Source organism: Lissotriton helveticus, chromosome 8 (genome assembly GCF_964261635.1).
Source record: "Lissotriton helveticus chromosome 8, aLisHel1.1, whole genome shotgun sequence".
In the NCBI taxonomy this organism is placed as follows: domain Eukaryota; kingdom Metazoa; phylum Chordata; class Amphibia; order Caudata; family Salamandridae; genus Lissotriton; species Lissotriton helveticus.
In genome coordinates this window covers 77,433,632-77,445,745 of record NC_136069.1, presented here as the reverse complement: position 1 = coordinate 77,445,745, position 12,114 = coordinate 77,433,632, and the positions used below count along the sequence as shown (strand labels likewise).

The 12,114-nt window shown below is 41.9% G+C and overlaps 1 protein-coding gene across 2 annotated transcripts in view; it reads left to right on the top strand.

Moving 5' to 3' along the window:
- The window catches only part of QTRT2 (queuine tRNA-ribosyltransferase accessory subunit 2), a 187,497-nt gene extending 176,661 nt beyond the window's left edge, over window positions 1-10,836 (top strand). For both annotated transcript variants that reach the window (XM_078656655.1, XM_078656656.1), the window contains exon 9: window positions 9,821-10,836. In XM_078656655.1, coding sequence (XP_078512781.1) covers window positions 9,821-10,052 — 232 coding nt within the window. In that variant the 3' untranslated portion in view covers window positions 10,053-10,836. The remainder of the gene's footprint in view (window positions 1-9,820) is intronic.
- The last annotated feature ends 1,278 nt before the right edge of the window (window positions 10,837-12,114 follow it).

Below are 12,114 nucleotides of genomic sequence, written 5' to 3'. Positions count from 1 at the left end.
CACAGTGAAAAAGGGGGAAAACAAAGGATTAAGAAATACATAGGCAGAAATAAAAACATCGCAGTTAACAAAATCAGCAGTACCGGTCTACCAGACTACCGAGGCAGAGGGGCCTCGAATCTGCGGCAGCGACGGAGACAGGCAGCGGGGGCACACAGATGCATTGGTGCAATTCTGTGGCAGATCGGATGCTGGTGAAGCTGCAGCTCCGGCAGGAGAAGTGTCCTTGGGTGCGCTTTGGGGCGGCCAGGAAGCAGGTGTGTGATCGTCCGGTGTTGAGCCCGTGGCAGGTGCCGGCATCGTAGCAGAGACTGGTGTTGTGGCGTTTGAGGGCCAGAGTTTCTGGCGCTGGGCGCGGTCCAGGCGCGGATGGGCGCAGATGAGCTTGCCTTAGGCGCGGCTCCGGCGCGGCCACCATATAAGGGAGGTGGGAGGGAGGAGCAGCTGGGAGGCGGGAGCAGCGCATGGGCGAGCAGGGGGGCTGGGACGCAGCAGCAGGGAAAACAGGTGAAGCAAGGGGTACACAAGGCAAAAAGCAGGGGGGCACAGTGAAAAAGGGGGTTAATGAAGGATTAAGAAATACATTGGCAGAAATAAAAGCATTCCAGTTAACAAAATCAGCAGTACCGGCCTACCAGACTACCGAGGCAGAGGGGCCTCGAACCTGCAGCAGCGACGGAGACAGGCAGCGGGGGCACACAGATGCATTGGTGCAGTTCTGCGGCGTGGGGGGAGTGACCTGCCTGAATACAAAGAGGCATTGTAGAGTTTTTCCAACCCCTTATCCATTTTTCTTTACAGTACGTCTGCAGTATTGTATTCTCTGGCTGGGCGTGGTCCGTCATTGTGTAGGCTGCAGGATTAGGACAATAATAGTTTGAGGCATCAGCTTTGTGTTCCTAAGACGGTTTGTTCTCCAATACTTGCATTTTTTTACTTTTGGGGGAAGGTTGTTTAGTGGGCCCTCGCCATGTAAAATTATTTATACGCTTTGTCAGGCGCATATGGGGCAGGGTCCTATTAAGGTGCAAACTAAATGGTGTGGGAATTTAGACTGTGAATGCATGGATTCCCTTTGTAAGGGAATCTGTGATCAAAGCAAAGGTGTTTGTATAGCACGAACCGAGCCAAAAGACAGCTGATCAGTGTACGGGGTCAAACACAAATCTATCGTCAACAAAATATGGAACAGGTAGCAAGGTTCTGAGCAGAAGTGTAATGTTACTGCATTGGGATGTTAAAATATTTCCTAAATTGATGCTTGCTTGAGTTGGTCCAAACAAATGCAGGGATGTTGCTCCAGATCCTAGGTGCATATATGGAGAAGACCTGTTGCGTTGTTTTTTTCTTTTTTTGCCTCCAGTGTGTTGGTATGCTGGCTGTTGGAGTGCCAAGGACCAATGGAGATTTTGAGCTTGTCAGCCATATATGTTTGGGTTCTGGTCGTGAGGGCTATGTAAACGATGCCATTGGTTTTGAAGATGGTGCTGGCGGGCAGGGCGAGCCTGTGAAGTTCCATCAGAATGGGAGTGATGTGATTATATTTTTTTAGGCCCGGGGTGAGACGTGCTGTCACTAGGTGGGTCCAGTATTAAGTCCAGGAGGCCATGGGGCGAGGTGTTGCCACCATCCAAAGTCGGGCACTTCTGTACAGTATTTCAGAAGTCGCTTTCTGGGAAGAGCAGTTTCACTTCCTTTACTAACTGGCACCAGGCTGCCTTTGGAAATGTGTCCTTAAGGGTGAAATTGCTGGCCAGGGTGAATCCAAGTGTCTTGGCTTTGGGTGAAAGTTGGGGTTCGAAGCAGTCAATGTTAATGTCACCGTGGCATGATTTGGGCTTCTTGTTGTTCTTGGCACATGGCAGGAAAGCTGTCTTGGTTGGGTTAATCTTCAGGCAGAGCTCAACTTGGATATCCATGTCTGAGTTTGAGGTGTTTGGTAGCTAGAGCGGAAATAAAATAAGAGTTGTTTCCCGCCTACATTTGGTGAGTTTTGATGCTGTTATTGGTGAGTAGAGCCCCAAGGGGCTCAATGGAGAACTTAAAGATGACTGGCGACAGCATGAACCTGGAGGTGTCTCTATTAACGTTCGCTTATAGTTGATACAACATTGTTGTTTTTTAAACTCTCATTTATCCTGCTCTCTGGGGCTGGCTAAGTTTAACCCTCAAAATGATCCTACGTGCCCCAGATTTAGGTCAAAGGGGGCAGGCTTCTAGCATATGATCGGATTCTGCTTTTCCCTCATTTTAAATTTTGCCTTAAATCCTGGGTAATAACTCTATTATTGACGTTGTCTTTTTGACGAATCCCACTATTGTGTTGTTGGGCCTCCTTCCAAAAGTAACAGTGGAGCAATCCCGATTCAGAAGGCAGGGTCTTCTTGTGAAATTCGATGTCGCCCCCAAACCTCATTGGATGCGCATGACCCCTCCCAATTATAAGGCCTAGGATTGTGTGTTAGCCGTGCATCACGAGTGCGAGGAGCTTTTTTAAAGCCTGGACACCCCCTATACAGAGCTCCAAGAATATCTACAACAACCACAGGGGATATAGTATAAAAATACTGGCACTTTAACATTGAACTGTTGCAAAATCGACATGTACAATATCGTCAAAGTAAGTTGATGGGGAGTTACTATAGTAAATCTACAGTCCTTTATGTATGTATACCTTGACGATATTGTGCAAGTCTATATCATTTCTCTATATTGTTGCAGGCTGCTATTTTTGTAGTTGACAATGTGACCCGAAACCTTACAGGGACTAATTTGCCTTACTTCAAGTGGACTCACAATCTTCCGTGGAAGGTGGTGGTTTCACACAATGCTGGAGTCCAACGAAAATGTTATTTGCTGTAGTTATGTACACTGTTAATGCACCAGTGCACATATTGATTTCTATGCCTCTATGTATTATATAAGTTTGCTTGCACCTGCTTCGAGTGTATTCTCATAGCATGTACAACTCCGTCTGTTACCTCTGTTTCTCTAGGGAGATCGTGGAGTCTACAAATGAAGTTTCATTTGTATGCTGTAACAAAACCAATAAAGAAATTAAAGGAAAAAAATAATTTCCCCATCCTGCTTGACATGATCAGGATTTGTGGAATGTTTTGAAGTCACAAAGTACATATACGACGGCAACCAAAACCCCAAAATGGAGGTGCTGGTGGTGAATGGATCCGTCAAAAATGTAGTGAACACCCATAGTCTTATAAGTTTGTTTACACATCCTGGAACCGCATGTTAATCAGGTCCTGCTAAAAACTGGGTTAAGTGACTTTCTAGGGAGTGAAATGGAAGTGAGCGTCTCCATATTTAATGCACATATGCACATGTACGAAAGAGTCCTTCCAAGGATGAGCATATATTCCCTGTGAAAAAAAAAAAAGTTAATTACACATTTCCTAATTATTTTCTTATGCATATACCGTACCCCCCACTGGGTGGTTAGAGTACTTCTGGAATTGTACCACCACTGGAGAATTTCAGGCATACTCCTGGGATTCTGTGTAGCGAAAATTCCCTTCAATTACTTGCAAAAAGTTAATTTCTGAACTTTGTAAATCGGGATTTGTGAATCTGGACATCATGATGCCTCCAGAAAGGAAAGGGAAGAGAAGAAAGAAAGAGTCATCTACAGCATCTCGCGACGGTCCTATACTGTGCACACATTCATGCGGTGGTGTATGTTAAAATCCTCTAAAAATTCTACGGGCAAAGCCCTGAAGACTGGTCTTCTGGCCAGTGCGTGTCAAAGATTTAGTGGTCATTATTCGCTTATTGACTGGCTCATCAAGACACCAGGTGCTCTATGTCAGATGGGAGATGGTCTTGTCGACATAATTCTCAACTTGTAGGTTCCAACTCCCTAACAGACTAACCCAACGATGCATCCATTGCGGTGTATTTCTGAACAGTTCCCCAAGTATTTTACGTTACAGCACAGAACAAAGATCTAGCAAATATCATGCTGGCCATGCTTCATTTTCAAAATTATGATTGATTTATGTAAATTCTTGGCATGTGTATATCCTTAAAAGGTGGTATGGCTGTCCCTCTTGTACACCCCTCCTCTAGAACTTTGGAAATCTGCTCTACTTGAAGACCTCATACAATACTACAGAGTCCACTGTTGCTGTCTGTATGAAACGAGCAGTGAGTGTTATAAAGTCCCTGCTAGTAATCATCAGTAGAGCAGTTACTTACCACATCCTTTTCATTGTAAAATCATTGTGCTATCACCCTAGGAAGGCACTCCATTTACAACAGATTCTTTTTTTAATCATCTGTATCTTCTGCAACTATCTGTGCAACTACCATGTGCATTAATACATGTACATAATATCACCTCAGGCTCAACATACAAAACAATTTAATTTAGAACAGCTTCTGACCTGTAGACTTTGGTGCTGCTTGTTTTTCTCTCACAAACCTGCTCCGAACGTAGTTGAACTTTTGTTGCAAACAAGGTGTGGATAAAGCTCCCGCGTGGTGCTGGCTTTTCTGGGGGGCTCTACATTCTTTACTTTATCAAGCTTGTGCAAACTTCAGTGGAAGTGTTGCAGATGAAATAAGACCTACAATATGTATGCATTTAATTTAAAAGGTTTAACTGATAGAAAGGTCTTCACCGTTCTTTCTTAAGCTTCTGTTCATCCTTTGCTGTTTAACCTGTAATATTCTTCCTTCCTTCTCCTATTAACCCCTTGTCTTTACTCTTATCTGGATCAAAGCTTCTCCATCTGTCTTTGAACTGACTCTTGCGCTGTGAGGATTTCATGGTTCCGGTTGGAAGAGTTTGGGAATGGGGTCTGTGGCGGCGTGGGTGGAGATAGTTGTCTGTGGTGAACAGATGTAATAAACTCTTGAGTCTATTGAATATCCTAAATATTACATACACATCTAAACGTAGACTTCATTTGAGATAAACTGCAGCAGATGTTTATATTTATGTTGTCCTGCATCTTGAAGTAAGTAATAATAATAAAGCAGATTTGTAAAGGGCATGGCTACTTTGCTGAAGTGTTCGAGCGTAAGACTCCGCTCCTGCAAGAACTGCGCATGTAGGGTGATTAATAACCTGAGGTAAAGAACCACATTTTTAACAGTTTTCTAAAAGAAGCTTTGGATAGTGCCTGGCAAATTTTTTGAGGCAAGGAATTTCAGATCTTAGGGGCCAAATAACTAAAAATGCTGCCTCCAATTCTAACTTTTTACATTTTAGAACAAGAGCTAACCTTGCATGAGATGATCTTAAATTCCTAACTGGGACATAATGTTTAGTCACAGATTGAAAGTACAGTGGACCAACATTAGATAGCAGAGAGCTTTAGAGGCGATTCTCTTGATGCGGCAAGTGCAATTTGCTCAGACCAATACCAATGCAGATGCATCTTGGAAGTTTCAGCAACAAACACGCAGCAGAGTTTTGAATGCATTGTAATCTGTTGAGGTGTGATTGTGAAAAGCTAAGCTAAAGAGCATTTCAATAGCTCAATCTGGAAGTAACCACAGCTTGAATATTAGTTTTCTGGACTGACAAAGGTAGAAATCCAGAATCTTCTTGTCCCAAAGCATTTTCCGGCTAGACTATTTACTTGGTTATCGAATGACAGCTTATGATCTAGCCAGATACAGAGATTTTTTACTTTCTGTTTTAATGATTGCGAAGGACCCAGATTGGCAGCCCACCATTCGGTGAACCAAATATCAGGTGGATTATCCAGGATCACCACCTTGGTCTTTTGACAGTTTAATTTTAATCAATTTTTGTCCATCCAGCTGGCTGCTTCTAGAAGGTGCTGTTGCTTTTTTGAGAGAGAGTGATGTTCAGCTGCCTATCGTCCACATACAGAATGATGGTAAGGTCAAGACATTTAATAACATCGGCCAAGGGGCTGACGTAAATATCAAAGAGGATTGGACTAAGAGAAGGCACTTCTTAGCACAGTGCAAACTTTTTTGTGTCGAACGGTTTTTGAGAAACCTCAAAAGTTCTGCCTTGCAAAAAAGAGACGAGCCAAAGCAGAGCCTCGTTGCCTGTACATCTTTCCCACAATCTTTTTACCAGGATATTATGAGATACTGTGTCAAAAGCAGCACTGAGATCTAACATAATAAATGCCACCGAGTCACCTGAGTCCAAGATGCAACGCATTGATTCAGTGGCCATTAGCAAAGCAGAGTCAGTGCTCAAGATGGATGGAAGCCCGACTTAGTCCTATGAGGCAAGTTATTACCTTCTAAAAAGTTGAAAGATTGCTTGTTTACACATTTCCCAGCGATCTTGGAGAAAAAAGGGAAAATGGAGATTGGTCGATTATTCTACAAATTTGAAGGATCGAGCACAGGTTTCTCTAGTAATGGGGCTACCGTTGTGATTTCCTACTCAGGGAGACAACCGGTGGCTAAAGAACAATTCAAACGTTTGCATAAAACTGGATAGACCATCTCGGAACCCTGCTCCAAAATAGACCGAGACACAGGGTCTAAGGGGGAAACAGATTTCACAGAAGAGCATAGCTAACATATTAGCCAGAAAATTTCAGACGGCCTAGAGGTATCGTCTGATGTGTTGAACCAAACAATCCAACATGAAGAATCTCTTGCTTCAGCTGGAAATGAGGCGTAGATGTTTCCCACTTTTTGAGAAAAAAGGAGAGCGAAATGGTTGTATCTCTCAACCCAGGGTGAAATGGCAGAGGAGAAGGAAGAGAATGAGGTTAGTGACTTGACTACAGAGAAAAATCTCTCTAAAGGTATTGGTGGCTGACTAGATTTTAGTTGCATAACATTCTCTGTAAGATTGCTTAATTGAGTGGTAGTACACTTTTAGAGCTGCTAGATAATCTTCTTTATGAAATGGCTCATAGGTTTTACACCAAATACATTCAAGGCATTTACATTTTTGCTTCATCATAAGTAAGTCTTTGTTAAACCAGCAGGCTGAAGGCTTCTGTCTACGAGAACTCTGTTTCATAAGCGGGAAAATTTGGTCTATCACACCTCGAATCCAGTTGTCCCTTTGATTATTTGTCTTGTCTACATTCCTATCTAAGATTGGTTTGCTATTTACAAGCTATCAACAGAAGCTCACTGGGTAAGTTCAGCCCACTGATGCAACCAGACTGGCAAATGGTCAGAGCCAGCCAGCACCCCTCTGACCTTTATCGAGAAAGGAATAGCTAACTATCATTACCCGTTCACTTGCGTTTAAGTGGGTACTGTTTTACAGTCCTAAATTAAATTCATTTTAATAGCAGATGCAAAGGAATGTCTTAAAAACTGAGACCTATCTTTGCTGTTATTGGGTGTAAAAAATGTTAATTCATTATTATATGCAAATATTAAGAGTGTAGTAATGATGAAAGAATAGTCTTATCTGTTCTAGGAAATACACGCACAACCGGTAATGATTTAAAATGTGGAGGAAAAGCTTTTCAAGCCTCATATCAGTCACTCACTGGAAGAGCCTGACATTTGATGGTGTAGAAAGCTCCTCTGTTCAATGCGTCAAGCCCAGCGTTGAAAAAGTACTGAGCACATTAGTTCATGGAGCCATCCTACACCAGGACATTCTGATCATAGGATCTCTCACAAATTTGCCATTCTATAATTCTACACATGTTTTTGGGCAGGTTTGAGAACATGGAGGACTTTTTGTGTTCCTCTTTCACCCAGTTCAGTTCATACATCTTTATTCGGCTATAACTAGCATCCAAAGGACAGTTACGTAGAGAGTTATACAATTGGAAAAAAAACATAAAGTGCAATGTACTTTGAATAGAAATGTTATCAAAAGGACAATTAGGATGCACTTCGGACCAAGTTCCCTGCTTTGGGAATGCCACCAAAAAATGAATGATATTAAAACTGAATCTCGTCAAATAAAAACTACCCTCTATGCTCTGAATATAATGCAAATAAAGCTTAGGGCCTTGGTTAAGATTTTATGAGACTAGATTTAGAACTAGAATGCAAAGCTTGAAAGTCCCAAAGACATATTTTGACTCGCTGATTAAACTGAAAAAGGTTTTAATCAAGCGTTTAGAATCTGCTTTAATGCTGTCGGGGATGGAAAAAAAACTCTGGAGTCCCCAAGCTATTAAAAGCCAATTTAACATGTACAATCCAGGGGATAGCTGAAACATTATCCAGTGTAAGACAATCTGATAGAATCTCTCTGGTAAAGCTTGTCTCTGGCGAACCACAAACCTTTAACCATAATAACAATGGGCTTAAACTATGGATCTCTGTATTTGAATAGACCTAGTTCATCCAACAGGGAGTGAGCGGACTCAATGAGCACTCTAAGTGACGTGTTTGCCGCTTTTCAAATGTTCATCCACTTTAAAAAATAATCAATGTTATTTGGTTCTTAAATTCCTATATTTTCTTTTTACATCTTTGTTATATACTTCATTTTTCAAACTTGATTCATATGATTCTTCTCATATGCATACCATTAGTGAGGTACATTATCTCTTCACACAGATACCCCAATGCATTTTGGGCATCAGCCCTTCGTTAGGGGGATAAGTCCTGTCGTAATGTCGATATGCTCTCTCTCTATCCTCTTCTCGTTGGACATCTGTCAGTAGAGATTCCCAGTTCATAAGGGAGTCCGAAGGGATGCCCAAATATGTAAAAGTTTGTCCTGGGGTATCTCAATCCTACCCTGTTGACATTTCCTTGCTTCTGAGTGTTTTGGCCCCACTTTCATTTTGAAAGATTTTGATAAATTAATTTTAAAATCCAAATTGCTTAAAAATGACTTTGAGCATCTGAAGGCCATATATAGTTCTCAGACATGAGAACAACTAGAGAGTAAGGAAAGAATTACTTGTCCTTTTCCCTGAGTAATATGCCAACAAACAATGTGGACAAGTCTTTTTTAGCAAGTTTAGGTTTGTGGTTCTTAACCCAAACTCTTGTAAAAAGGAGCGCAAACAAAACAAGTTGTTATTTAGGAAACCCCTCACCCACCTACCTAGTAGGTGGCATGCTTCATGATCGGGCCCAGCTGGACCACCTAATGTAATCCAGCTGTGCTTCAACGCCTGAGTTGCAGCGGAGCAGGTTGTTAATGTGACAAGAGTGAAGTGCTATGTGAAGTGCAATTATATGTTAAAAATGTCTCTAGGAGTTACCCATATCAAAGTTTTAATAGAAGGGTCCTAACACATGGGTAAAAAACATCATCAGGGTCAGTGCGAGGTTTAAAATGTACCTCTGTATCCCTGTTTGGATTTAGATTGCACTTCACATAGCACTTCAGCATGATTGAACCAACCCTGTACATTTATCTTTTATAGGCTTATTTCCCAGCAGCCTAGAGGACATTTTCAGTGCAAACCGAATTAAAAGCCTCTCAGATTTTTTTTGCGGGGCCTCATCATGGGCAGTCAATACCATAAAGTCTGGCTGATGGTCCCTGACAAGATCTTCAGGAAATGTTCCTTGTCTACATTCTTCCATTTGATTCGAATTGCTTTATCTCCTGTATATGCTGTTTCCTGGGCCACTACTCTACTAGGATTATCCTTTAGATTCAAACCAAAGGCAACCAAGAGAGGATTGTTATCACTGTTACCTTCTAGGTTCTTTTCTATTCTACCCCTTTCTTCTCTTTCCTGTCAGAGTTGTAGATTGTTTGTGTCTTTGATTTGCAAGTTCTTTTATTTTATGAAACAGCAAAGTTTGAAGTTAGAGAGTATAAAACAAATAATAGTGATATTATGAATTCTGTATGATGTCTGGAACATGTCCTCAGAGTTTTGTTTTATAACGTTTGTATTTTGTATGTTCTTGGCAGGTACTGGGATGATTTTGCCCCTGTAGTTCCAGGCTGCTCGTGCTATTGTTGCCGCAACCACAGCCGTGCCTACATCCATCACCTCCTAACTTCCAAAGAGCTGCTGGCCGGCATTCTGCTCATGATCCACAACTTCCAACACTACTTCGGCTTCTTCCGCTCCATCCGTGAGGCGCTGAGGGATGGTCAGATGCACAAGTTGAAGGAACTGGTCTTCCGACAGGCCCAATAACACCAGATTAGGGGGACATTCCTCAGACTGTGCAAAGTCGAAGGGGGCGTCACTGGACAGGAAAGCAGCAGCATCAACAATGACTTGGAGTATTGTGCCACAGATGTCTTTGGGAGCTCATGCAGCTGCATTGAAAGCAGCTGCAGGAAGGCGTCTCGGAAGTGATATCTTCTAGAATGTTATGCAATAAGTCCATTGTTTTCCTCAATGGCTTGATCACTGATGGTAGACCCTCCACCTTTACTCGTTTGGGAAGCAGTAGCTTGCATTGTACGGAAGAATACCTTGGATGTTCTGCAAAGGCAGTCTTCAAGCTACCATTGGCATTGCGCATAGGGGCAGCCAGGTTGAAGATGGTCAGTGGCATGCATTAAAAGACAGCGACCCCATAGAAAGTTACCATTTGCAAAATGCAAACTCTGTCTGTACTTATGCAACCCTGCCCCCACAGACATCTCGGCCTGTTGGCATCACGGTCTTCCAATGTTGGTTTTTATTCATTGGCACTGCACTTCCATAAAAACAAGCTTCAAGGTATGAATGCGTACGAGCAAGTCAAATTATTTTTACAATATCAGAAAGGTCAAGACTTTTGCTGTATCTTAGTCAATAATGTGCAAACTAGTGCTTTATTTAATCGTGACATGATGTCAAAATGTTTCACGCCACATCAGTTTAATAATGTGCTAAATTTGGAAAACCCACCCGTGTTGCATCCTAAATTGGACCCAAACCCTTTTTTAAATCGTGAATCTATGTACTTGTTATTAAATTGTGAAAAGACTGTTGTGCCACTGCAATTTTTAAAAACTTTTTGGGTATATTTTAATTTTTCCTTTAGGAAATCATACAACTGTGAAAGCAGAAAGAAAAACAGCATCATCATGTTAAAGCAACTCCGATGTAGACGCGTACAACTTTTTTTTATAAAGAAAAATGTTTGTAATGGCTGCATTTGTGTTTTTTGCCTCTTTTTAGGTTAATATTCTTCGGTTTTTAGCCAAAATGTTTTGATAGAAGTCCTTAACATGTGCACAATGTGGAAGAAGGAAGGTCTTAAGCTCGCCGGCCAGACGTAAACTAGCAAAATCAAATTGGCCTCACTGGGTACAGGGAAGAAAGCATGATTGAAAACATAGTTGTTGAGCTTGGGTGAAATAAGGACAGAGAGATCTTGTAAGTAATTGTAGTACATTGAGGTCCATGGGCTACTAAACAGGAACTTGAGGAATAGGCTGAACCTGGGTGCTGACAGCGGTCTACATATGTTTGTAAGATTGTTCCCTGGCCTCTTGGTAGATAAAGTTGTAATGCTTCCTCCATGTATTATCATGAATCCCTCAATCAACCATGAATTAGTCCTTACCTCCCTCTTAACACACCTTCTTAAGACCTTTTTAAAAACTATTCTTAATCCCCAAACTTCTTCTAATTATAGACACATGTTTGTTTTGCATGCTCTGTCTTTAGTCATTGAGAAATGGATGTCCTAACATGGAATTGACTTTGGGGCTCATTGCAAGTCGGACTGGGTGGACTACCTCAAGGAGTTCCTTTGATTTCAAGTGGGTCGGTTTTTATACACCCGAAATATGGGAGAATCAAACCCAGTGTTTCCAACTGGTAATTCTGGCCTGAAAAAATCACAGGAGGCTTTGCCTCATTCCCTGCATTTTTTGGACCAGGAAAATCATTTGGAGGCTTTGCCTCTTTCCCGTAATTTTTTGGACCGGGTTGGTCATTCTACCAGAAAACGTATTCCTTCCCATAATACCTCCACCCGTTTTGGTTGACGCTCAACCCTTCTCATATCTCCCTGCATACATTGACCGCCTCCTTAGAGCCAGTGGTAAATGAATGTGTTAAACCACAACAAAGAATTCTGTGTGGTCTTACAACCGTAAAAGTTAGGCCCAATTCCAGAAGGTTTATCTTGTAATTGCACAGTACGGGGGTGAATTACCACATATTGACCGTAATCGCGCTTGCAACTTGTAATCAGACTCTTTGCGGGAAGCAACAATCTTTTGGACCCTGCACAGGCAGGTTTCCAGACTCTTCC